Below are 25936 nucleotides of genomic sequence, written 5' to 3' on the forward strand. Positions count from 1 at the left end.
CTTCAGAAGATCAAAATATAGGTTTTTATTTCCAGTGTTCCTTGACTGTGTTCCCACCCTGCTACCCTGAGTTTGAGCACATTTTCTGCTAATACTGTGGTTTAGGAGAAGAGGATGGCTGTGGTGTTGATCTTGCCCTAGTATTGTAAAACATGTCATGTCCAGAGCCAAGAGGAATGAGATCCTGTTCAAACATGAGATTTACATAATTCTTTTTTCACCAAGTGTAGGCAGCTGCCTTTTCACTGCTTGTTTGCACTCCCACCTCACTTTGGATGGGAGTTATGGCTGCTGGCTGGCTGGCCGTGGTTCCAGGCTATTTGGGTGAGTTTGCAGGTCTGGGGCTGCTGCTGATAAACTCCAAGTAATAAATAAGACACAGTGAGAATCACTGATATCAAGAGTAGACTGTAAATGGGCTCTTCCCGGACTTTGTCCAGCACTTACCTAAATGTTTCCTTGCTCACCTGCTGTGCTTGGCAGCTTGTTCTGCTATTTTTGCTGGCTTTCCACAACAGGAGAAATTCCTGCACTCACCCTTCTCCTACCGCTGCTTCAAGCACTGTGAGGCTTCCAGGAGCAGTCCTTACTCTGATGGATGCCAGAGCCATAGCCTCGGGGTACCACTGCCAGCCTCTCATGAAAGCAGGTGTTTGTGGATAATATTTGTAAAGAAAAGTCACCACAGTATTTTATTCTGATTGTTTCCTTAGGAAGAGTGGCTGATTTAAAGTTCCTGAACAGTGCAGCTCTTACTCAGGCTATGTGCTTGTTAAATTTAATGGGTTACTTTACATAGGTATTCAGAGAGAATGCAAAAAGGTCTCAGCAAAGCTGAGCTTACTAGCACTACCCCAGTCTAAAATAAGAGGATTTACCCTTCTGGCACTATCCGTAGGAAGCCAACTTATGGAGCCCTCGAGCCTCTCTGTCACAGCAGGCCCCATGACTTATCCACCACCACATTTAGTTCCCACCCTGCAGCAGAAATTTATCATGAGTTAGCAAACGTGAAGTAGCATTTGCCCCCAACAAACACAGCTAGAGTTTTGCAAAGTTTTGTGAGTCTGGCAGTTTGTGGCTTTATTCCAGGTGCTTATGGCTCTCTCATCCAAATAGATCTGATGTACATTCCCCACTTCATATTCCTGTTGTTTAATGTTAGAACTTTGCTCTTTGCCAACATTGCATGGTAACCTCCTTAAGAGAGGTGAGGATATAAGGGGCAGAAGAGACTTTAACATCATAGTGAAAAGGAAATGAAGGGACCTATTTTTGGTGCACTTTAAAATCAAACCTATAATATTTTTTAAAAGAAACCATTTCTTTTCAAGTCCACAGCTTTCTGTTGTGGTAAAACTAGAACTTCAGAGCATGGAAAGCTGTGATAGGGGCTTAAATGAGAGGAACACAATTTGCTGTAAATATTTTATCAGAGCTGTATATGTGAGTTTAAAACCCCAGAGAGGTTTGTAAGAAGGCTTTTGTAAGAAGGGAAAATATATTCTTCTGCATCAAAAAAGCAGTTATTGTGGATAGCTTTTGCCTGCTTGCTTTGTGGACAGGTACAACTTTTGGGAAGGTTTTGCAACACCCACCAGCCAGCTGGAGTCTGTATGAGGTCTGTCCCATACCTTGTCACAGTGGGGCTGTGCTGTCCTGTTGTGTGGCTGGATGGTCACATGAGTGAGGAAGGAAACCCATGTTTGACCTTGGAATGGTGCCCAATGTGAGCGTGGAGTGTGGAAAGAGCCCCTGAGAACACCCTGCAGGTGGATGAGTGATCTTAGCAGGCTGGACTCAGCCTCTTCTCTAAAAGTCTGGCAAGAGATCAGTGTGTGAAGGATAATAAACCAAACAAATGGGCACAAACAATACTTCCACTGAGTGTTTTCCCCAAGAGACAAATTAACTGCACCCACATTATGTGCTGACATAACACACACTGACAAGTGCAGGTGTTTTACTCTCAAAATACTCTCTCACTGCTCATGCAGTACTGGGACAGAGGGAGGCTGCCCTCATTCTGGGGGTACAACAATGAAAAAACACCTTGCCAGGCAGCTCCAAGGATCTTGTGTCCCTGTAGGCATTCCAACATGCTGCCCTCAGTCCTGAGGCATCCTGCTGTACCTCCACAGCCACTGCTGCAGTTTTTCACCAGCTGCTTGGGTGCCTTCAGAAAGGCAGGTCTCTGTTCTTCCCTTTTCATGTCTTTAGGCATACATAGCATGCTGTCTAATATATTACTTTTATAAAAGTTGGATCGTTACTTAGGAATACTGTTCTACACACACAAGTGAGGTGGAGGTGCTGTTATTCTACACATTAAGAAGTGCATTTGGAGTGTAGCATACCTCATGCTGTGCTGACTGCCCATTTAAATGTTGTATTTAAGAGGCAAAAATAGCCAATTATGGTGGTTGTACTGGATAGGCCCTTTCTTTGACGCCAGGAGTCAGCTGATGTTGATTCCTGGATAAAAAGAAGAATAATCTATGCCCAGACTGCCTTCACTTACCTGCTGGATTGTACTAGAGTGCTGTTCTTCAGGCCATTATGTTTTGTATACTTGTTGGGAAGTCATGGCAAGATTGGAACTGAGAATGGACCCCTCTGCAATTTACACCAGGCAATGCCTGTTCCAGTAAATGAGAATCTTGTACTCAAATGAAGACTGTCATGATTGCTGAAACTTAAGTGGCTGTTATAAAATTGTCTGTTCTACCCTTATTTAGAAAGTAATCAGTTTGACAAACAGGACTTGCCTCTCATGAAGCCATGCTGGCTGTGACAGATGCCTGTGTTGTCCTCCAGCTATTTTTCAGTAAATCCTAGAATAACTTTTTCCATGATTTTACCAGGTACTGAAGTGACACTGACAGGAGTCTGTGGAATCCTCCTTCCTTGCCCTTCTTGAAAATTGAGACAATGTTTGCCAGCTTCCAGTCAGCCAGGACCTCTCCAGATTCTCATTCCAGATTTTGTTCTTGTGCACAGATATTTCATTACCAGTAATCAGCTTGATTTCCAATTACTTTTAGGAACTTTGAGAATCAGCTTTTGTGTCTTTGATAGGAGCTGACTTCTCTTGTTACTCATTTAAAGCTCTGAAGCTACAAGGACAGCTGACTGCCATTTCATACAGCACATCTGCAGTCCCATAAAAGTGATGTTGTGTCTTCCTGGAATGCAGTGAGGATAGCTGCCATATTACCTGAGTGAATTCCTACCAGCTGAAAAAGGCAGTAATTGGTATTTTGCAGCCAATTTCCTGATGCCTTTCAAACCTTCCAGACACCGAGAGTCATCAGTCATATCGACAGTATTTATATAATGAACATCTAAAATCTTATAAATACATATAAAATCAGCAAAGCTGATACTGTCACATCATAAATGCTTTCTCTTAACAAGCTGAACTGCTTACATGAGGACAGCAGCAGAATGGCACATACCATGCTGGAACATGAGGGCTTCCTTTCTCTTTCTTTGAGGCTGCTTCTCAATAGAGGGCTGTGACAAAGGGCAGCTGCATGAGCTGGTAACACCAGAGTTAGTTTAACAAGTAGTTAAAAGTCCTGGAGGGATATTGGTGATGTGATTCTTCACTGTAGCCAGCTCTCCTTGAAGCCTGTTTGGAAGGAACTTACATCAATGTCCCACAAACTCCAGTGGTTCGATGAAAAAGAAAACACTCTCTGTTGCTAAAGGATGAAAATTAGACCAAAATTTGTAAATCTATCAAAAAAGAGAAGTTCTCTTCTATTTCTTGTCCATACTTCTGCAAGAAGCCTTGTCCTATATACAAATAAATGTCAGGCAGGGGTATCCATTCCATTTCATGTTTATTATGAAAGTGATTTTAACAAAAGTTTTATTACATGCTTCATTTTTAACTTTGACATAGAAATCAAAGCTATTAATATACAGAGGCAAAAGGAAATGTATTTTCTTATAAGGTACATTTACAACAACATTTTCTACTATAAATCTGACAGAATTGTTAAAATATTGGTAAAGCTTAGCACTGTATCTTATTTTCTAAGTATCAAATTTTGTACAGTTATTCACTACCCTTGCTCTAAACTATTATTGTACATTTCATATGGAAATAGCTGTTTGTACACAATTTACATTGGTAATAAAGCTTAGAAGTCCCAGCAGCATCTACAACAGTTCAGTTTAAAATCTCACTCCTGTGCAGTGGTTTACGTGGAGCAAATTGATGCAGAAACCAGTATTACACCCTATGTGCTTCCCTCTGAAATCCAGCCTGCCAGAAATTCCTGCTAGAACTCGTGCTGGACATGATCATAATGAATTTTTTTTTTGCAGTGGTTTTGCCTAAAAAAGGCTCTGTGATCTGATCCAATGTGAGGTTTTATCACTTCCACTGCTCCCTTCAAGCATAGAGATCCCACAGCTTTCCTTGTTTTTCCACTATCCATATGTAATCTATTAAATTCCCTTTTATTTTTGAGTTCTGTGTTTTCTTATCCCAACAATGGAAGAAGACATCAGCAATAACTTTAAAATGCATATTCTTTTTATGTTATGAAAATGGGAAGCACTTTAGAATGACACTTGATAGTAATTTCTGTTTAAATTAGGATGTTAAATTGCCCCAGAAAACTCTTCCTGTCATGCCAGAGAGACTGAAGGAATAACAGGATCTGTAATCTGGAATGATAAATCTGGCAACTGCCTCACATGCACCCCTGTCTCCTGAAGTATCTTTATCATTAACATGTCGAGTCTTTGCTGCTCTCAATGCAAATTAATGGCCTTTCTAAGTTATAAAACATAGAGAACAATATTTACAAAATAATTTTAATTAAAAAAGTAACAAAAACAAATTCTAAAAAAGATATTTTCACAATAATTAAAATAAAGTTTAATTAATCAAAGCCACTTTTTTTTCTAGATATTGAGAAAATTGAATTGCAATTGCTTGTATATCTTTAAACTTGTTATCTCCGCTCTCTGAATACAGATGGTTTAAATTATTAGATCTAAAGGTACTTCTGTACATTTTACTCTTGTATATTACATATTAATTTTATAGATTAAAAGCTTTATGATGAAAGAATAAATAAATGAAATAACAAACTGGAATTGTATATATTCAGATCCCTAGATGACAGTTTTTGACATTGTTTATTTCCCACTCTGCTTCTATTCAGATGAGAGATAAAACACAAGACTTGTTTCTGAATCCAAGTCTCTCACTGAGGAGTAAGTTCATAGTACCTTACAGAAATTTCCCTTCTTCCATAAATTCTTCTGGAAGACAAAAGTATTCCTTTTCCCAAGTGCTTACAACAGTCTCTCATTCTAGAAAACTATTTCAATAAAGTCCCAAAGTATTGAGATTCTATAAGAACTCCTCCAGTTACTCCCATTCCTGTCAATCAGTGGTTTTAAACTATGAAAAAAATGCAACTCCTTGAACTCATGATACAGATATAAGGAACTGTGTGTGTGTGTGTCACTCATTCCCATCATTAAGAAATCATCCAGACCCCTGAGGTTGCTGAGAAATTTGCCACTGGGTCCAGCTAAGATTTTAAGAGCTTTCAAAGGTATTTAGAGTGCAGACTTGGGAGCTGTCACAGAGCAGGTGAGTTTTCCTGTCAAACATTTTGTCAGCAGACCCTGCGTAAGAATCACAGCACTACTTTTGCTCCTGAAGTTCCTAAACTGCTCTCTGCAAGATTAAAACTGGATTTTTTATAGGTAAGACTGCTCTGAGAAATTTGAATGTGTTGGGCAGGCTTATAAAAGGCACAGGGTGGGGTTTGAGCATCCTTTTGGAATGCTGAACACATGTAAAGGATGTTTCTCACTCATGTGGCAGCATCCTTCATTCTGCTCACAGACAGGATTTCAGGTGAGCTGTGCTCTTTAAAACCCACTGGCAAATCAGAATGTGGACCCTCTGAAAACTCTCTGACCAATTCTGTATTTATTTAAGCTAGTCTAAAACTAAACTAAACTAGACCTGGCTTACAAGGTAAGCTATTTTAAGTAAACCTACTTACTTTTAAGTAAGCTTACTCTAGGATGAGGCTGCTGTGTAGGAAGGATTAGTCTAAATCTTAAGTAGTCATAACTTTATTCTGTGGGGGAGGCACAATGAGGAAATAAATTTCTTTTGAAAAGCTGGTCTTTAGGTAAAAATCTGATGTATGATGGAAGAAGGAAGACAGGACAAGAAAATGGGCTGAAAGAAAAGACTTCAGAACATTAAAATCCAGTTTCAGTGAGCTAAATCTCCAGGCAGAATAAGTCTTGTTATTGAAGGCAAGATGCAGTGTGGCAGAAGAGATGGCAGTGCACTGAACACAGAATCCTGCTGCTCCCTTTACTCAAATGACACACAGAGGCACCTTTGTGTCCTCAGCACTTTCAAGGCACAACTCAGGGCTTGATGAGCAACTTGTGATTGCTGCAATGACCTGCAGGAGGTGTGCAGGCAGTGATTTGGTGGTCTGTGAGAATGTTTAGGGATGATTCACCACCACCTCACTAAAAATAAGTGCAGTATTTAAAGCAGAAAGAGAGGCTTAAAATGGTAAGTGCTGCAGGTGCACCTTTAAGCATACAGGCATTTGCAAATTGAAAATAAAGAGCTCTGTTTGTGTCAATTGGGCAATCACAAATGGGCACTTCTTCAGTCTACCTGTAATTACACATAAATGTGTTGTTGCACCTGTCCTGCAGACAATGTGTAATTCTGTAAGAATGGATACAGGGCTGTATTTATTGATATGTTCAAATGCAGTATTTCATATTTAGGGTAAAAGCTAAAATGTTATATTCTGCCACATTCATTAAGATGATTTGCTTAAAGGCAGCTGCATTTCTCCTTGTATGGTTTTTGATTCCCAAATGTGTGTAGGTCTTCTCTGAAGAAGAAAACAATCTTTGTTGTTGTGCTGTTATTATGTAGTATCAACAGGTTCTCAGGCTTTGGCAATGAAGGCATCCTACACTAACATATGAAGAGTTGAACTCACCTCCTACTTGGTGACTGCCAGTTTCTGTAAGTCTAGTATGAAAATCAAAGCATTTTTAACTTCTAGAGCTGATATAAAAATTCAGTGCTGTTCTTTGATTCAAATGAAACCAGTTCAGGCTGCCCTATATACCACTTGTCATTACTTATTTCATTAGAAATTTGCACATCCAAGAGCACTTCTATGCAGTGGCAAGAATTCAACCTGACTCATTTTCTAAATATATCAGATATGAACTCCCTCTACATTCACAAGCATTTAAGTGTCAGCTTCTGAGGGTCAAATTATTCTTTCTTTCAGTGCCTTTCTTCAGCAACACCAAGCCTGTGTTTGCCACAGAAGTCCACAAATGCCTTGTCCTGACTGTGGAGTCCCTGCCCTGATGTGGCTCTGGGGAATATCAGCCTCATTCTCAGGTTGTTGTCAGGATGAACTGGACAAAACCCTGCTTCTTTTTGGTTTGGCTTTAAGTCAGGGCAAGGGGTACCAGAGCCAAATGTGATCTCTCTTGCCTGTATTCACCTCTCACAGCTCTACTGAGGTCTCACTACCAGTGGTCAGAATTGGGATATGTCCCTTTTATGGTTCCTCTCTGGCACTGGATTTCCCATGGAGCTAAGAACCTGGAAAATGTTATGATGCCAGTGCTTTCTGGAGTCTGGTATCAGTGTTAGACAATGGTGTTATATCCAAACATGTTGATTGTTAAACAAAAATTTTAGCAAGGATTTTACTAAAATCATTGTACAGTACCAGGTTCTGAAGTTTGCTTACTCAAGTTTGAAATACTAAAGATCATTGTAAATAATTTGTCAAGTGAGGAAGTTATTTTTCACCATATTTTTCATATCTTTTTCTTCATATATTTCAGTAGAATGGCTGCAATCCTGACTCATTCTAATGGACTTGAACAAAACTCTGAATAACCTCTCAGACATTGAACTACTGCTTGGTTAAAGTAGTTTTTTTATCTAAATACTCCTGCATAATTTAATACCTGAAAAGATTTTTGCTTTTTATATTTTTTTTTGTACAAATGACTACTGTTAAACACAAAAATAATGAAAAGTTGTTCTTTTTAGTGACCCTTGGTGAATAATAAATAAAAGTAGTTTTAATATCCTCAAGAAAAAGTTAAGTTTAACAGCCTTTAACAAAGGAATTATGTGGAGAAGTGACATTTTTTAGCAAAGGGCAATGTACATATTAAAAAGAAAGCTTACCAAAGATTTGAGATCCATGAGTGGAAAAAAAAAGAATTGTTAGACTATAAGGTCAGACTGTTCAGCCAAAAAAAGAAAAAAAAAATTATATTCTTCAACAGAAAAGGAAAGAAGGCAAGCAAAATTACAAGATGGTTAAGGAGAAAAACTCAGCTGAATACTTAAGGTATATTCTCGTAGAAATGGAATATTCAAGCACTTGTCATCAACAGAAACCAACTGTGTAAATTTAAGCAGTACTTGCTCAAGGACAAAAAAAAGTGTCAGAAGATAACCACAACCACCCCTAATATATGCCTTTGAGAACATCTAAGGATGTATTAAACTACTGAGTAGACAGGCAAAAAAAAAAAAGAAAAGCAGCAAAGCAAAACTGTGTTAGTCTTTTTCTGGAAGGATGCTGCCAGGAAAGTTCATTTCTCCATTTAATAAACTTGTAGAATCAAAAGGGAAAAATGGTACACAAGAGGGAGGGACTGAAAAGGAAAGGGGCTGAAGTACTAACACAAAGAAAGGCTCCCCTCTCTCACTGGATTAGCTTCTGTGCCAGGAAACAGCAGGAAACTCAGGATTTATCATCATGGCAAACCCACTGTGGCTCTGTGAGCAGGGACTGAGCACAAGGCTAAAGCTCTCCTGCAGTCCCTGTGCTTGATGGGCACTGTGATAACAAATTTGGGATAAAAGGGAGAGCCAGGTTTCTGCAGGTACAGAACCTGCCCTCCAGCTCTTGTGCAAACTTGTGTCCTGTTCAGCCCTGAGCCCCTGGCAATGTGGGGCTTGGACAAAGCTGTGTTCCCAGTGCTTCAGGGACAGCAGCAGCTCCTCCTTGCTGAGCTCCTGCCACATGTGCTGTCCTGAGGGTCACTCTCTTGGTCTGCATGGGGGGTTCCCAAGGAAGAGGCAACAGCTGACCCTTTACTGGGCAGCACTTGCATCCTCACTGATGCTATTTTTCCTGGAATAATACATATTGAAAGAGATTGTCCCAGAGGAAACCACTATCCAGTATTATAAAACCTCAAAAGGCTTCAGCTGGGTGTTAATAGAGGTGACAAGCACTTGGAGAAGTAATTTAATTGTCTACACAAAGTTACATATAGATATGAGTAAATAGGGTGTGTGGGAGTAAAGATTTAAGCATGAATAATATTTACAGTTACTAGAGATAACATTACTAATGTACCCACAAATAGAAGTATATATTTATATATTTATATATTGTACTTAATTAGATGCTCTCTTAATGGAAAGAAAAACAAGACTACTAGTGTTGTTGTTCATTTCTCACATATCCTATTGTAAATGTCTTCAAAGGGACCAACTGATGCATGGAAATCCAGAGCTAAATCTGTTTCAATTAAGTAATTGATAGTGGCAAACCTCTGAAGAAGTTTAGAAGAGGACAGATAAAAACATTAGGACATTAGGGCATGGGACTCAATCTCATGTAATTTATAAAACAAAATTATACTTTTTTTCTTCTTTTTTTCTTTTTTGATTTCTACTTGGACAGAGGTTCCACCAAGCCACAAATGAGAAATAACAAAATTTAGATTGTTTTGTTTTCTTCTAAAGATTCAAATATAAACTTCAAGTGCAATTCAAAATCCAAGTATTATTTATACTACATACTTCTTTCTATAACAGAACTTATCTGCAGGTAGTTTAATCATATTTGTGTAGATTCCTCCTTTCTTTGACAAAAGTTATTGTTGATGAAAAATAAAAAGCTAGAAAGAATATTTTTACATAGTGAGATTTCAGATGGAAAGTGAGGACACACTAGTGCAGACACAAATTTGGATCTACAACTAGATGCACTCAGGGATGGATAATTTTTTTTTTTTTGGTAGTAAGAATCCCATTCAGAACACTGACTTTTAACAATTATAAAACATTATAGGTGTTCTTCAATAACAATTGACAACAAAGACTGCAAAAAAGAGCTTTCAAATTAGCAAATGTTTCTACTATGGAGGAAAGACAATATTTGACAGGAATGCAAAGTAACCAAAAGTTGAATACCACTGGACTATTTGTATGGTCGTAGAAACCTGGAAACTTTTGATCTCAGTAGCTTTATAAATGATCTTGGAAACATTTCTTTTGACTCTTGTGCTGTGTACTTGAAATAGTTTTGAGGATGTGCCAGTACATCAAAGAGAGCTTTAATCAGCTTCTTGTCCTACAGAAGACAACATAGATATGTTAGATAAAAGCAAGGTTTGGATTTAATGTCTACCTAGGTTTCCAAATTGAAATCAGGTTTGCAAAACTTGAGTCTGGGTAAAGCAGTGTAAGGAAACTGCTCCATGTTGTTGTGGAGTTTTAGAGGGATGATCTCCCTGCTGTGCTGGATGCTTTTTGCAGTGCTCCTGGCAGGTCCTGCCCTGGGAGGGCAGCACTGAATGAACCACAAACTGCAGATGTTGGGCATGAGAACTGCAGGCTCCCTCTGACTGTCCTTCCCAGCTGTTCTGTGCTGCTGTCCTGGCCTTCCCTCCATGGATGGGAGACAAGGCTGGTCCTCAGTGATGCTGAGCTTTCTAAGGACCTTCTCCTGCACCTTGGGAGAGCCTTGATTCAGAGCCTCAGCTGAGCCTGGGCCTGGCACTGTGCACTGCAGCTGGGACCTGAGCAACCCAAAAGCTGGAGGGAGAGAACAGCTGGGCAGGGATGGCCAGGGGAGCCAGCTCTTCCTCAGCTCCTGTCCTTCCAAGCCATTTACATGGCTCAGTTTTGCCTCTGACCAGCCTTTTTCCAGTTTTAATTAGTTAGTTGTTACAGGTGTTGCTTGTATCATTATTATCATTTCTTATTGAGGCAAGATAGTGATTTAGGTAAATACACTTTTTAATTGCACAGCAAATTCAATGAGTCATTTAAACATTTAAACACCAGGCTGAGGCTGAAGAAGGCTCTTCAAACAACAGGTCCTTCATTCTTGGCTGACTAATTTTTCAAACATACAATCTTATCAGCATGCATTTCATTTAGTTCCTGCTTCCACAAAGGACATAAGCACATGCTGAGCCCAGCTCAGTTACTTGATTTTGGGCATAAAACTCAGAAGACATAGAACTGGAGTTTGGGTCACCCTTAAACTTTAAATATAATGACTTTATCAAGGTATTGAGAACTATTTTAGGAAAATGCTTAGAAAAAGGAATTCTTGGTTGGCCTCAGAGAAAGCAGAAATTTCTTACCTTTAGAATTTCTTGATGGTTTTCTGATGCATATAATCGGCCATCTCGAACAATGTCTTCTATTAGTTGTTGATAATCCTCTGAAAAATAAAGATCAGTTGAGTGACTGTGACATCCCTTGGGAGGACAACAGTCAGATGTGAGCTAGACCTCCTCTTGAAGACAGAGCTGAGAAATTTTGTATCCAGTTTATTATTCAGTGTCTCTCAGACTGCTGTATTCTAACTAATCACCTTAAAATTCTCTATTTCTTTATAACAGTGGTTTTGAGTTATCCCTGTAAATACTAACATCCTCAAAAAACTACTCCCTCCTGATAATAATGCTGCATTATCTCCACTCTAGAGATGAAGAAACAGGGATACAAAATGACTTTTCAAACATTATACATATGTATGTTATTTCAAAATTTTTGCTACTAAAATTAAATGAAGCACATACAGATTTTCCTCATTCTTCTGTCCCTGCAAGCAGTTTAAGAGAGATTATTCTAAAGGAAAATTTTCTGTAATTCAGATATAACACAAAGATGAAAACCAACTCCATTCTCACCATCGTAAGTGACATAGGGGACCTGGAATCCTTTGCCACTGTTTCCTTCATTTGACTTGAACTGAATCCAGAGTTTCCTTGATCTTGAGGTAAATGCAATGGGTCTCTCATACGTCTGACATGTTTCATATGTAGTAATTGAAGTAGGGGAAGCTAGAAATAAAGTTAAACAATGTTCTTTACAAAATAATTTTTGCTCCCTTCCTCATCTAGGGGTCAGAGATATCAAACTGACAAGATACTTCTCAGCTGACATGTTCCTGAGAGCAGAAGGTGTATGTGACAGAATGGATGTTGTCCTCATTTGCCTATAAAAAGAAGCAGGTTTTTCCTACAAAAGTAATGGAATCCCTCAGCAAAAAGCTTAAGCAGATATTGAGGTATAATTTTTGATATTTATAAAACTACATCAATATTATTTTTTTACTACTCTAACATTGTATCCCAGAGCACCCATATGCTTGTCCCAGACAGGTAAGAACAAGTGAGCTGCAGGCCAGGCAGACAAGGTAGCCAGCCCCTCACAGTTTAATAATAAACCACTTATAAATAAAAACATTTATAAATAAAACCAGAATGTAATGTCTGGTATGGTGATTCTGAATAAAAGACTGTCACACCCTGCAGAGTCAGTGACCCACAGAACAGTTAACCTGGATGTGAGGAGGTGGCTGGTGACAGCCAGCACAGCTTCACTAAGGGCAAATCATGCCTGAAGTGTAACTTTACCCTGATGTGGGTGGCTTTGGTCACTGTGGGAACCACGGTTTGGGGTTAGAAGGACAACTGATGTGTTTTGTTATAGCAAGTGTTTTGCTTTTAAAAAAGTTCATCTGCACAAGTGTAATTTCCTTCCATCTATAGTGACCAGGTGTCTTCCTTCTGATATACAGAGGTGTCAATACAGGCCCTCAGGGATAAAAAGTTGTGAAAATTGTTTTAGCAAATAAGAGACACCATTTTTGTGACTAAATACACTGTTTTGAACAAAAACTCCATATGAACAACTGCCTTTCAGGTTTGGTGCTTCTTGATTTAGCAACAAATCACCAGAAGGATGTCCTCATCCTTCATGCAAAAGAGGAGTGCATTTCATTGGGATCTTAACTTCAGAAGTTGTTGAATTAACTTCATAACCAAAGATACTATGCACCCCCTCCATTCCACAGAAAAGTGGGATAACTTTGGATTTCTTGAGGTGTCAGTTGTATCAACACACTGCTCAGATTTAGCAATAACTGCAGGATATATATTTTTACAAAGGGTGAGAGCACAATTTGTACAGATTACAGAGATAGTTCTCCAAATATAATTTATCACTGTTGACTTCTAGGATGGCAGTGATTTATCCCATGTGGTAACTGGGCCAGACAGAAGCCTATTAACAGCTTTGTGATTCAGACAATAAGCTTGAATAATTAATATCACTCTGCTAACTCTTATTAGTAGTGTTCTAACTTGCTGTGCCATTTCATTCAAGAAACCTTTAAGAAACACTGAAGACAGTCATCCCTTCAATATGAACTATTCACTCCATCAGTTTGCAGGAAATATAACCCATAAAAAGTCTGGCAACTTACCACTTTTTCTCATTACTAAAACATCACCACATTCATCTTCAATTGGGAGAAATATCTCAGGTACTACAATGAGTATTCTTCTCTTTGGGGGTGGATTTATATTCCAAATGCATTCCACATTAGCTGGGTAATCTCCAGGATAGTTGGGTGATTCAATGTAGCCAGTGTAGTCCCCCAGTTCTCCTCCACAGTGCTGGTCTGGGGAGAAACATAAATTAGCATTTGTGTTAAATTAATTGGAGGTGTTTTTCTAGACCTGTCATGAGCAAGTCTAAACTCCTCCTTGTGGCTTTAGAAATGCACACATCCTCCAGCTTCAAAAGAATATGTGATCCACAAGGTTGCTCCAGCTGACTGCAAAACTTTAATCTCTGGTGCATGAGCTGATTCAATGCTTCATCCAGGCTGCTTTAACTTTGCTTGAGAAGCACAGGTAAATAAACATGATGCAATTGTGGTTACCATGGATACTGTGCTGACATGCAGAAGATATTCTGCTTTAACTTAATTTGGTTTTTAACTGGGTTTAGCTGAATGAAAGTGCTGGTCCCAATAGCCAGCCTTACTTGATTACAGATCTGCCTTGCTTCATCTTAGATTAAGCCAGCTAATAAAGGCTCTCAATTGATAGATCAGTTTTTCTTTATGAGTTTTTAAAAATCCTGTTGAATTTGGCACAAGTTACTTAAGCTTGATTTCCCCAGGCCTACTTATCCACACAAAATCAGATATGTGTTTAAATATTTTGCTTAATCCAACCCCCAATTATTATGCAAGGTCAGAAACTGGCTTGAAAACTGAGAGGATCTAAGAAAGCAGAGTAACAAGGATGGTTTTATTTTATACGAAAGCCATCAAACTTCTTCAAATTCCATACAAATATATAATTTACTCAAATGATGAGTAAATGATTTCTAAATGGAATAAGAAATTATGAAGGTCTTATAAAACACATGGCACATAATCAGACTAAAAACTTACAGGAGATCTGTACATGAATAGTTAGATGACGCTGCTTAATTATTATAGAAAAATTCTCTTAAATTAACATGGTAGTGGTGAAAAAAAAAAAAAGCTTGCCTAAAATAATCAGTCATTCCCAAAGCATCATATAAAACTGCACTGAAATCCTGGGGGATATTTAAAATGGTAATTAGGATAGGAGGCTGAGTACTGCAAAAAAAGTTTAAAGATCTCAAAGTTAAGATCTCACTATCATAAGCGATTACCTGGCAATTGCAGCATGTATGACTCTATCTTGTAATATTTTACAATTATTCTAAAATGGCAGTTGCTCTGATAGAAGATATTTTGCTCTACAGAGACACACAGAAATAGGCATCAGTTACACAACTTGTAGGACCTGGGAAATTAAAGGCTCTGTAGTTTTAACTTGTAGCTGGCACTCTGTGAAATAATATTAAAGCTAAAACACTCATCTGCCTCAAATTCTACTTTCCCAACTTTTTTTCCTCATTGTTTTCCCAAATTCTACTATTCCCTCTGGCAGTAGATATTTGCTAACTAGGAAATACAAAACTGAAGCCCAGCCTGGCAGAGGGAACCTTCGAGCTGCGGTTCAGATCCAAAGACACGCTCTGTCACTGACAGAAATGTGACTTACTTTTGCAATGTGTGACATTGGTGGAGCCATCAAAATCTGTACTGGTGTTGCCAGGGCAGGTGATGCAGTAGTTCTGACCAAACTCAGGCTGGTATGTCCCCACAGGGCACCGGATACATCTGTGGGTTGTGGAGTTGTAGTAGTGTCCAGGAGAGCAGTGAACTGCAAGGGATGGGGTGTGTTATTTTCAACAAGCAGCAACCTCCAGTGCAGACAGTTTTCCTCTGCCCTGGACATACCTGGTCTGGATTATACTTATTAGGCCATGAAAGGGAGAAAAGACACCAGCTCCCTGTATTTCCCAATATAAAGGATCTTTCAACTAAAACTCTGTGACTAGAGTTAAACCCTTATGAGCTAGAAATGCATGATACATACCTGTCACTGTATTTAATATATTTGTGATAAATAGAAGTGGATGTAAATCCACCTCAACAAGAAAAATTACTTTCACAGTAGCAGGAGAGAGGTTTCAGTAAGTGTCTGTTTGCCAGGGACAGCATGTCATTCCAGTAAGTAAACCAAAATGCATTTGGGCAGATTCTTTCTCCAGCATTGGGACTGGAAGTTGACATTATGGAATACAGAGCGCTTTGCACACTTATAGTTTCTGCCTAGCCCATGAGTAATCAATCCTTAACTTTGTGTAACTTTTGTAGCTTTTTTAATACAGTAAATAAAAATATACAGGACATGAAAGCTAAAGCATTATTGAATCAAAGTTTGTGTTATTTATTCCCACACACTGAGGCGGATTCCCTTACTAGTAGCAGTGCTGACCCCAAACCTGGTAAATTCCAAAGAAATTACCATACCAGAAATTACATTCTGGTAAATTCCAAAGAAAACCATAAATCCTGTTCAGTCTGCACACCCCAAGAAGATCTTTCCCATTTACAGATTTCTTGACCATCACACGCCCATGCAGAGACAATGTTTATCCTAGAGCCTTCAAGAGCCCCTTGGCACTGATGACAATAAACCAAAGGACAAGAAGTAGGAAGATGAATTGTGGAAGAATTGGGAATTCACCTTTGGTTTCACAGTCTTGGAAGGAAACAGCACCTTCGTATTTGGTCACGAGCCCACCGCCACAGGGAAAGCAGAGGGTCCTTCCTGGTTCAGGCTGATAGGTACCAAGAGGACAGACTGTACAAGGTTTAAAACCATCTGAAGAGTAGTGCCCAGGAGAACACTGTCCTAGAAAATGAAAGTGATCATCTGTATTAGTGTGTTAACTTTTCTGGATGAAATATAAAACCCACTAGTAGACAGCAAGCCTTTCTTTCACTTAAAACATGTGACATCAAGACAGCTGCAGATCAAATTCTAATCTTACCTGCAAATTTTGTATTCTTCCTGTATCTTCTTCTTAAAACCACCACCAGTAAATAAAACCAGTTTCATAATATGCTTTTTGGAAGCTATGATTCTGTTTGGATTATTTTTTAATTTTTATTTTTTAAGAAAGGGGTCTATTAATATTTCATTAGAATACTTTGTACTTTCACCAAGTCTTTCATCTCAGTATTTCAAAGCACTTTTTAGGAAGAAATGGAACTGCACCATGCCTGTGAAGGAAGTTTTTGTATCTCCATTTTAGGGATGTGGACAGTGGATCATGGGGTTTACCAGATGGGATGGTGCCAGTCCAGCACCTTGTCTATGAGAATACCTAACACCAGCAGCTTTTCACATAGTTGTGAAAACTAGTGCTTGTCAGGTACTCCTCTGCCAAGAAGTGGTGATTTGTGTAAAGCAAATTGCTTTGTGAATGAATCTACTGACAGAAGTTTCCAAACTTGCTCTCCAGGCAGCTTCTGACAGGCATTTGCTTGGCTTGGTCCTTGCTAGCTTGAGTACTTTACTCTGTGAACCTGAGAACCAGGATGTCAGGTTTTTCAGGATTATGGCATCAATGTGTATCTTCACACCACTCCAGACTGGGGACACCAGTGCTGTGAGATGCTACATATTCCCTGAGGTTGCCTAATCCCAGTACTTTGTAATTTAGCTTCCCTGAGAACTGAGCAGGAGACAGAAACAACTGGCTTGAAAACAAGAAAGTTTTGAGAGCTCTAGGTATTGTTTCAGTCTCATGAGAACCCTGACACTTGCTGGGAAATGTTTGGGGCATTCAGTATCTTGGGTGCTTGGCATGAACCAAGTACTTTGGCACTTAGGATGAACTAGAGCTCCTGAATGAAAGCAAAGTTCAAGTTCTATCCCCACAAAAGCCAAACTCTTATGGACACCTGTGGGGTCAGGATCTCCAGGATTTACTTGTGCTGCCATCCCAGCTGGCTGGAATATGACTGTACAGTGGCTGTTGTGACACAGACCTCAGAGAAATAGTATGATGTTACTCATTTGAGGACAATTTTGCTCTTGTTTTTAGGGGTATAACTGATCTACCTGGCCTGATCCAATGGGTTAATGGGAGCAGGCTGTGCCTGAAGGACTGATCCTGTGGAAAAATGACTTGTGCTGGAGAACTCTTGCTCATGAGATGGAGCCACACTGGAGAAGTTAATGAGGTAGGGCTGGGAAGGAGAGAGGGGTGTGGAGGAGGTGTTGTTAGGAGATATTTTATTTCTCCTTATCCTGCTCTGATTTTGATTAGTAATGAATTCACTGCATTTTCCCAATTTGAGTGCACAACAGGCACTTAAAATCTCTGACACACTTGTGGAATGTACACTCCCTGCATTTAGAAGTGAGGATTTCAGTAAAATTTTACTGGTAACTGCACAGGCATTTCTGCTCTGGAAGATATGATGCAAAAACACTATTGATTACTAGCAGTGAGAACAGACAGTACAGACTTTCCAACTAAGTCTTGTTATCAAAATACACTGTTTCATCACATGGGCTGACACAAATTTTGATAAAATCTTTGAAATTTATGAAGTCCAAAGCATATTCTCTCTTGCCACTTCCAAAGGAAAAAGAGCTGAGCAGAAAAACAAACTGGTTTGATAACAATAAACATTGTGAAATAAATCCACTCTTCAAAAATAATCAGAAGGGGTTGTTTTTGCTGTTGTACAGAACAATAATTCCAATGTAAGCCTTGGAACAAAAGTATTTTTCTTCTAGTTTTTATGCTGCTTTTGTTAGTATTCTATAGTCAATCTTTATAAACTCAGACTGTATTTTGATAAGCTTTACTTGTATTATGGATAAATGCAAATCAGCATAGCAGAGATGCACAGATGTTTCAAATTTTTTTCTGATAGTTCCTTCATATAGCAAATCAGCAAAATCTATCATATGCTTGGACTGGAGACACTGCAGTTATTTTTTATTCAGTAGATGGGAAAAAGAAGCAGTTTCTCAAGTGACATTTGCCATGTGCTCTCTTTAGATATCCTTGAAGAACACATTAATGTAAATTACATGGATGAGTTTTCAAGTTAGAACTTGTGCAGCAGATAGGACAGATTTATTTCAAAGTCAGATAATGTATCTGCTATAAACTAAATTTTGATAGCCTGTAATGAAATGAGGTAAAGAAAATAATTAACAGATACAGAATCTCAAATTTGCAAACTAAAACCACCACATAGCTGTATCTTAAAAACTTAGACTGATCAAGTTATGGTGGAAGCACCAGGTATTATCATTATAATTTAGTTTATAAATCATGAAGTTGAATCAGAGATGCTACATCACTTGTCAAAAGTTACAGTGCATTCAAGCAGCACTGAAAATTGCAATCATTAGTTCTGGGTCTGGGTTACAGATCCCTGCAGCACAACTGTGGGATACTGTAAAGCCAGGGAAAAAGCAGCTTGGATTTTCCCAGAAAAAGGAAAGTTCAGTGATGAACCATCATTGCTTGTAAGTGCACAGAGATTTCTTGTTACTGAGAGGAATGTCAGATTTGTCTTTACAAACAAGCTGTGGGTCTGCTGGTAGCTAAGGTTAGCCCTGAGAAATAAAAGAAACAATGGGAAGGATTCCACTGACTGATGAATGGAAAAAGATATTTGCCTTTACAAGCAAACTGTAGGTTTGCTGATAAATGAAACTGGATATCAGAAGATGAAAGAAGCAATGGAGTGGGGGGGGAATGATGAATTGTATAAGAATTAAGAATTAAAAGGGAGGGTTATACATTAGAGGGGAATCTCAGGTGTCAGGTGTTCTGGGAAGTCTGTGCCTCTCAAGTACCTCAGCCAATGGATGAAGAGAGAGGCAAAAGTGGCTGGGAAATTAGGATAAAAGGAGGCTGCATCCTCCAAAAACTTCAGAGATCCCAGTGGAATGCTCCATGGCCTCTCCCTTTATTCGAATAAAGCAAAAAGGACTCCTCTGTCTCCTTTCTGCACACAAACCTCTGGTGCTTGTGGATCCATTTTCCTGACGTTACCTTTACAAGACAGACCCGTGGCAGGCTCTCTCCTCTTTCAGCCTCCTTTGCCTCACAGGCTGCACGTGTGGCAGCACCTAAATCTTTCAGAACCAAGCTCAACTTGCCTCCACACTGCGAGACGTTCCTGGCTCCCGGCAGCCCCTGGCCGTCGCTGCTGGGGCAGGGCTCGCAGCTGAGCTGTCCCTCTGTGTCCTGGAACGTTCCTGGCGAGCAGGGAACGCACTGCTGCTGCTCCCCGCTGTAAAAGGTGCCCGTGCTGCAGGTGACTGGGGAGACAAAAGCGGTGCTGGGTAAGGATGAGCACTCTGAGCACCTTTTTTTGCCTTAATATTGAACGTTTAGGTAAGGTGGATGTCGTTGGCCATGGGGTTATGATGGATTTGTTTTGCATGTGTTACTCCGGGATCCTGGTATAAACAGAGCCATCTCCACTGTGGTTTAGGTCAGTTTGTATCAGGGTGAGGTCCTGCTTGGCTTTGTAATGCACTCAGGTGTTTATCACACCTGTGCTGTTAATAAAGCACCTTGCAGTTTATTAATGCAGTGCTACATAAAGTGTGTGAAGTGTGAGCTTTTAGTTACACCAGGTGCAGTTACAAGTTGGTTTTATGGCAGATAACTACAAAAAGTCTGTCCCCTGAGGTCAGTTCTAGAGATTTCTCCATAGGCAATGCATCCCCTGTAATAATTTCTGTCTCTTGCCACTCAAATGCCCCAGCTGTACAGCACCTTAAATACAGGTATGAATACATGTGCTTGTCTTGCTTCAACAGGGCATGTGACTACATTACACATTTTTCCCTGCTGGATAGGGGTGATTAAAAGCTCTGAGTTTCTAGATACTGATAGCAACAGCCTTTCAAATACAGTTTTTAAGTCACTGTTCCCATATGAATACAGTTACCTCTGAACCCACTCACTGGAAGCACCTGTTAGATGTGATTTCTTTTGGCTTGTAAATCACTTGGTATCTCAAAAGCTGGAAAAATAGGTATGCTGATTTTGAAAAGAAGTGATTAGAAAGCTTGCAGTGCTCAGAACTGCCATTAATAAATTTGCACTAGCACATCATCCCCAGCAAAGCACTAGAGCCTGATAACATGGGAAAAGGCTTAAAGAAATTAGGTATTTTATATAAAATAGGTTTCTATGATTTTTTTTGTAACTGGACCTCTTGAGCAGTAAATATAACATATCCATGGATCACAGATTATTTGGTGGTGAGGAGAGTGATACTGGTGATATAGAAGTAAATATATGGTAACTAGGTAAACATCATATTGTTTTACCAAATTGTAAATATATTTTGGCAAGATGGTAGCAACTGGGAACTAATTGCCAACATTGTCTTGTGGCAGGTTTTGATGTGAATGTATCCATATTTATGCTTTTGTTTTCCTACAGCTATGTAATGAATTCACTTCAGACTCTTATGAACCATCCATAGTCCATGCAGAGTAATACTGATCATTAAATTCTAAATCATTATCTCAGAGATTTCCTCCCTAGTTCACCATGGAAAAAGTAATTTGTAGACTGCTTGTTTTGGAGGATATGACTGAATATTTGAACTCTTTGGACTTACCACATTTTCCATCCTGCAGTACTTGCCCTGTACTGCATGCTTCATGCCCTTCAGTAGCTTTAGCTGGCTTCTGAGCCACTTCATATTCTGTCCCAGAAAACTGAATGTAAAATTGCTGTTTATTAATAGATTTCCTCAATGTTTTGATTGCAGTTTGCAGCTTCTGCTCCATCCTTTTCCGAACACAGTCAATGTTACAGGTGTCTAGATGGGAAATGATAACAAAACTAGAAGCAATTGAGATTCATGTTTAAAAGAGGTGCTTAACAAAAAGCTTAGCCTGCATTGCACTATGACACCTCTGTTTCACTGTCTTGTCCATATAAATTGAAGCAGCAGCTCACTGTATTCAAGATCAGGGCTTTAAAAGGGACAGGACAGTTTCCTGAGGTCCATGGACCAGTTCCATGGCCTGCAAGTGCACCCTGAGTGCTGCAGAAAGCATCAACCCCAATGTGTTCTCCTTTCAGGTGTGTGTACAGCCTGCCACCATTCATGTGAATTTTCCTGAATTTTCTTTGCCCACACTTTTCTCAGTTGATTAGGAACTCCTGCAGCTTCCCTGACCAAAACACCCTTGTGTCAGTGACAAAAAGAAAGGTGCTTTCAGGCACAACTACTGCTTGAATCACAAGGTTAAGGAATCTGCCTTTGAGGACTAACATCTTTATAGGATTCAGTCCACATTTTCTTTGGCTGGAATTTATAATACTCCATCTCATTTATAAATTGAGGTAATTAGTTTTATTCCAAAGTTTGGTAAGAAAACATGATTTTTTTCAACTGTTTGATTTGCAGACTAAACATTCAGCAATTCTGGAGGATATTTTTATTATTGTTCTTGCAGAACTTCTACATGTGTTCCCTGTACATTGATTAGCACTTCTGCTGTTCAAAGAAGTCAGACTGGATTAAAGCACATGACATAACTCAAGGCCTTGAAGGAATTTTGATGCAGGTTCACAGAATTCACAGAATGACTAGGTTGGAAGAGACCTTCAAGATCATCAAGTCCAACCCATCCTCTAACATCTCAACTAGACCACGGCACTGAGTGCCACATCCAATCTTTTTTTAAACACATCCAGGGATGGTGACTCCACCACCTCCCTGGGCAGATCTTTCCAGTACCTGATCACTCTTGCCATAAAAAACTTGATCACTCTTAATGATACAGGTTCAATTTTTGTTCCTTTGGCTTAATTGCATCCCTGGATCTTTTCAATTAAATCTCTGAAACTTTGAGTTTGGAAAGGCTGTTGAATGAGGCTTGTGCTAAAAGGTGTTCATGGCAGCTTGATGAAACAGCATCAGAGAGATTTTAACAACAGACTGAGCAACTAAATTCTGATTTCTCTCCACAGACCAATCTTTCACAAACCTGAGACTTCTTCAGACTTCATCTCCATTTCAAACTCTGCAGTGATATGGGACACTTCCTTGGATGGTGACTTGCGGCCCCGGCGCTTTTTCTTGGAGGAATCGCACTTGAGATTCACAAAGGTCACCTGGCAGTTGTCTGTGCAGGGGAACTGACCTCCTTTGCAGGAGAGAAGCAACACAGCAAGGAAATCAAGTAGCAAAGTAGCAAAGACAGGCTAACAAGTGACATCTCACAATGCAGTGACAGGTTTCATAACACCTCCTGTGTGTTTGAGACACCTCCTTCTCTAGGCACTGCTGGGTTTGCTCATTTTGCTGGTGAAGGCAGGAGGCAAAAGCACAGTCTGGTGATGCTCAGCTGCACAGTGGTGCCTCCAGTGCCTAAAACTGCCCAGCCCTTCTCTGCATAAGGATTAGAAAGCTCTTTACTCAGCAAATACTATAAACCATATTTGATGGCTAAACAAAGCAAAAGAGTAAATTTCAGAAATCTATGAGAATGTCAGGCCTCTAAAAATTATCAGTGGGTGCTCCATCTCTTTCAGAAGTGATGATCATCAGGCAGCAAAGGCTTTAAAGGGCTTTGATTGTGAGGTTATAAAAATGTATTCAAAGGTTTTTATCTAAGCAGAAATCATAGTTTGCCACAGGTCAGGGAAGAGAGAAATTTGTAGCACTCAAGCCACCAGAAGGATTTAATTCTGAGGGTGTGGCTGTGTGATGTAATCCTGCTGTTGGACACAGAGGTTCAGATGACACATCAAACACAAAGCAGAGCAAGCAAAGGACAAGGAAATGCATCCAAGAAATACATTCCCATAATGATTGCATGGACCAAGAAATTCAACTTCTATTAACTTTAAAAATGAGTCTGATAATCACATCTTATTCACAGGGTAAGCACCTTGATGACTAAGACTTAAGTCAATACTTGTAAAATTAGGGATATAAATGTGCAGATTGTAGGATAAAGATGAAACATAAGTCTAAATTTTAAAAAGAAAATCCTTAAACCATTCAATTTTTTAAAAGAATAGCTATTTTTACTCTTCTCTGTTCAGGGCTCATGTAAGATTTCTCTCTCACTAACAAAAGTGTTGGTAAGACAAATTCACAATAGAGAATACATCACCAGTAGATGTTTGGTGTAAGCTGATAAGTTGCTTTAAGCAGCAATATAATTTTTTAATACATTTTTGTTAATTACACCTGAATCTTATATTTTTTTTTTTTTCTAGCATAACTACTCACTTTCATAACAAAAGATCTAAGGCTGTGTAACATCAGATTTTCATAATAACCTCTGTTCTTAGGGGCTGTCTTTGGTGCTACAATAGGTTACTAATCCAGCATAAACCAAACAAATAATAGCTTTTGTTTTCTTTTTGAAACCTCATTTGGGAAAACCAAACCAAACTGACACTGTTTCACATAACTTTGCATTAGTCATAGCTTTTTGTCTCAGGGTATTTCTGCCATTATCAAGGCCAGAGAAAGGATCAGCTTAATTCCCAACTTATGAACTTCTGAATAAAGATTTTTCAAAGCAACTGGTGAGACTTTCAGCACCCAAGACCCAAACCCAAGGCACTGTTCAGCCAGAGTGAGAACATTGGCCTGAACTTAAATTCATATGAATTATGAATTAATTCATATGAAATCATTAATTTTTTTACTCTCTGCAGCGTGAAAACAAAGCATACAAATGAACAAGCAAACAAACAAAGAAAAAAATTAAAGTGCTGTTTACATGCTGGAGGAAACCACCTACCTGAAACAGCCTGCTTGCCAGAATCTTTTGTTTTTTCTTTGCTGCGAGGCCGTAAATGGCATTTTGCATCTTTGATTTTAAAACGAGCTTTCTGCTTGACTGGAGGGGCTAGGGAATCTGTTGATGTAAAGTAAAAAAGCTACCATTGGGATGGAAATGAAATGAGATCTGAAGCTTATTTTTAAAAACAGACTGAAATGTGACTTAGGGAAGAGGCAGCCCAGGAATGACACAGCTTGTACAAGGGAGTCCATTTCCACAAGTTCATTTTTTAAGTGAGTACCTACCCTTGCACCCACACAGATCAATGAATGTGCTAGTACCATGCTTGCTCTGCACATGTTCTCAGATTTTGGGTGAATTTGTCTTTTACTGAGAAAGATTAATTCCTACTTTTTTTCTTTTTTTTTTTTTTTTTTTTTTTTTTTTTTTTTTTTTTTCCTGGACACTGTGAATTCCCATGTCACTTGTAGTTGTGCTCCTGCTAGTGCCAGTAAGATTAATTTAGTGGAGCTGTGCTGTTGGCAATTGAAAACCATGCAAAGGAGCTGCCTCTGCTGCAGTCTGTGGCCAGCCAGCTTTAAACCCAAGGCAGGTTGCACATTCTTCTTTTAAAGGCTGTTACACAATAGTGCAATGAATAGAAAATGGAGCTGCTGGCTGATTTCCTCATGAACTCCCTGGAGGAAAAGACTGGCCTGGCTGTCACCTGCCAGCTGACCCTGCAGAAGGTGAAGAGGGGTCCCAGGTGATGCCACAGCCTGGGTCCCTCCTTCCTTGGTAGGGCTTTGCTAAACCAGGACTTTAGAGGTGGCCTGACCCTGTGCCACAAGCAGACACATCTCTGCCAGGCTGTGTCACTCCACAGCACTGTACCCCTAGCATGTCCCAAATATATAAGAAATACATGGCTGAAGGACTGGAAGATGGGAGAGAAGTACAGCAGGTATGTGTAAGGTGGGCTGACTCTTCCTACTGCTGGATGTTGTTTCTAATTTTGCCAGGCTTCAAGTTTTTGGTTTGGTCTTTTTTTACGCTATCAGCTTTCATAAACATTTGAAATGTCTCTGCAAAACCAATCCAGCCATATTTGAGAAAAAGATTAATGAAATGTGGTATTTTATTATGGAAGTCTCATAATATTTTTCTATGGGAGGATAACCTTTTGTCCTTGCAGTAGGAGAATGTTCCTGTGGAAGGGCTTTGCAGGTGAGGGCTGGGACCCACCTTAGTGCCATTGCTGGGTCCCTCCAGCTCACTCCAAAGCCTGGGAAAAAGTCCCATTTTGATTTGCTGACTATTGCCTTGCTAAACTATGGAAAACAAATAATTCTAAATATTTGTCCTTATTGAGCATATCTCAAACCTGCAGAACTCCCACACTGACCCCCAACACAACACTGCAGCTCCACACACCCCACCCTCAAGGAGAGGCTGCAGAAAAGGAGTGTGTGCATAAGGAACACTGCATGCCAAAAGATTTCTGCTTTTTGTACATTTTCAATATATTTGTAGATCTGTAGACGTTAATATATAGTTACATAGCTCCTGGTATTTTTCCTGTCCTTTCTCTTAGATTTTAGAATAATAAGAAAAAACCCACTAACAC

General features: G+C 39.4%; 1 protein-coding gene across 2 annotated transcripts in view; it reads right to left on the reverse strand.

Annotated features, from left to right (window-relative positions):
• Positions 1–3837: 3837 nt before the first annotated feature.
• SCUBE1 (signal peptide, CUB domain and EGF like domain containing 1) overlaps positions 3838–25936 on the reverse strand; it is a 184377-nt gene continuing 162278 nt past the window's right edge. For both annotated transcript variants that reach the window (XM_056481851.1, XM_056481852.1), the window contains 10 exons: positions 24328–24444; positions 22555–22713; positions 21174–21377; positions 19693–19854; positions 16243–16410; positions 15211–15372; positions 13587–13784; positions 12007–12159; positions 11455–11534; positions 3838–10433 (listed from right to left, as the gene is read on the reverse strand). In XM_056481851.1, coding sequence (XP_056337826.1) covers positions 10281–10433; positions 11455–11534; positions 12007–12159; positions 13587–13784; positions 15211–15372; positions 16243–16410; positions 19693–19854; positions 21174–21377; positions 22555–22713; positions 24328–24444 — 1556 coding nt within the window. In that variant the 3' untranslated portion in view covers positions 3838–10280. The remainder of the gene's footprint in view (positions 10434–11454; positions 11535–12006; positions 12160–13586; positions 13785–15210; positions 15373–16242; positions 16411–19692; positions 19855–21173; positions 21378–22554; positions 22714–24327; positions 24445–25936) is intronic.

This window comes from Oenanthe melanoleuca, chromosome 1A, assembly GCF_029582105.1.
Source record: "Oenanthe melanoleuca isolate GR-GAL-2019-014 chromosome 1A, OMel1.0, whole genome shotgun sequence".
Taxonomy (NCBI): domain Eukaryota; kingdom Metazoa; phylum Chordata; class Aves; order Passeriformes; family Muscicapidae; genus Oenanthe; species Oenanthe melanoleuca.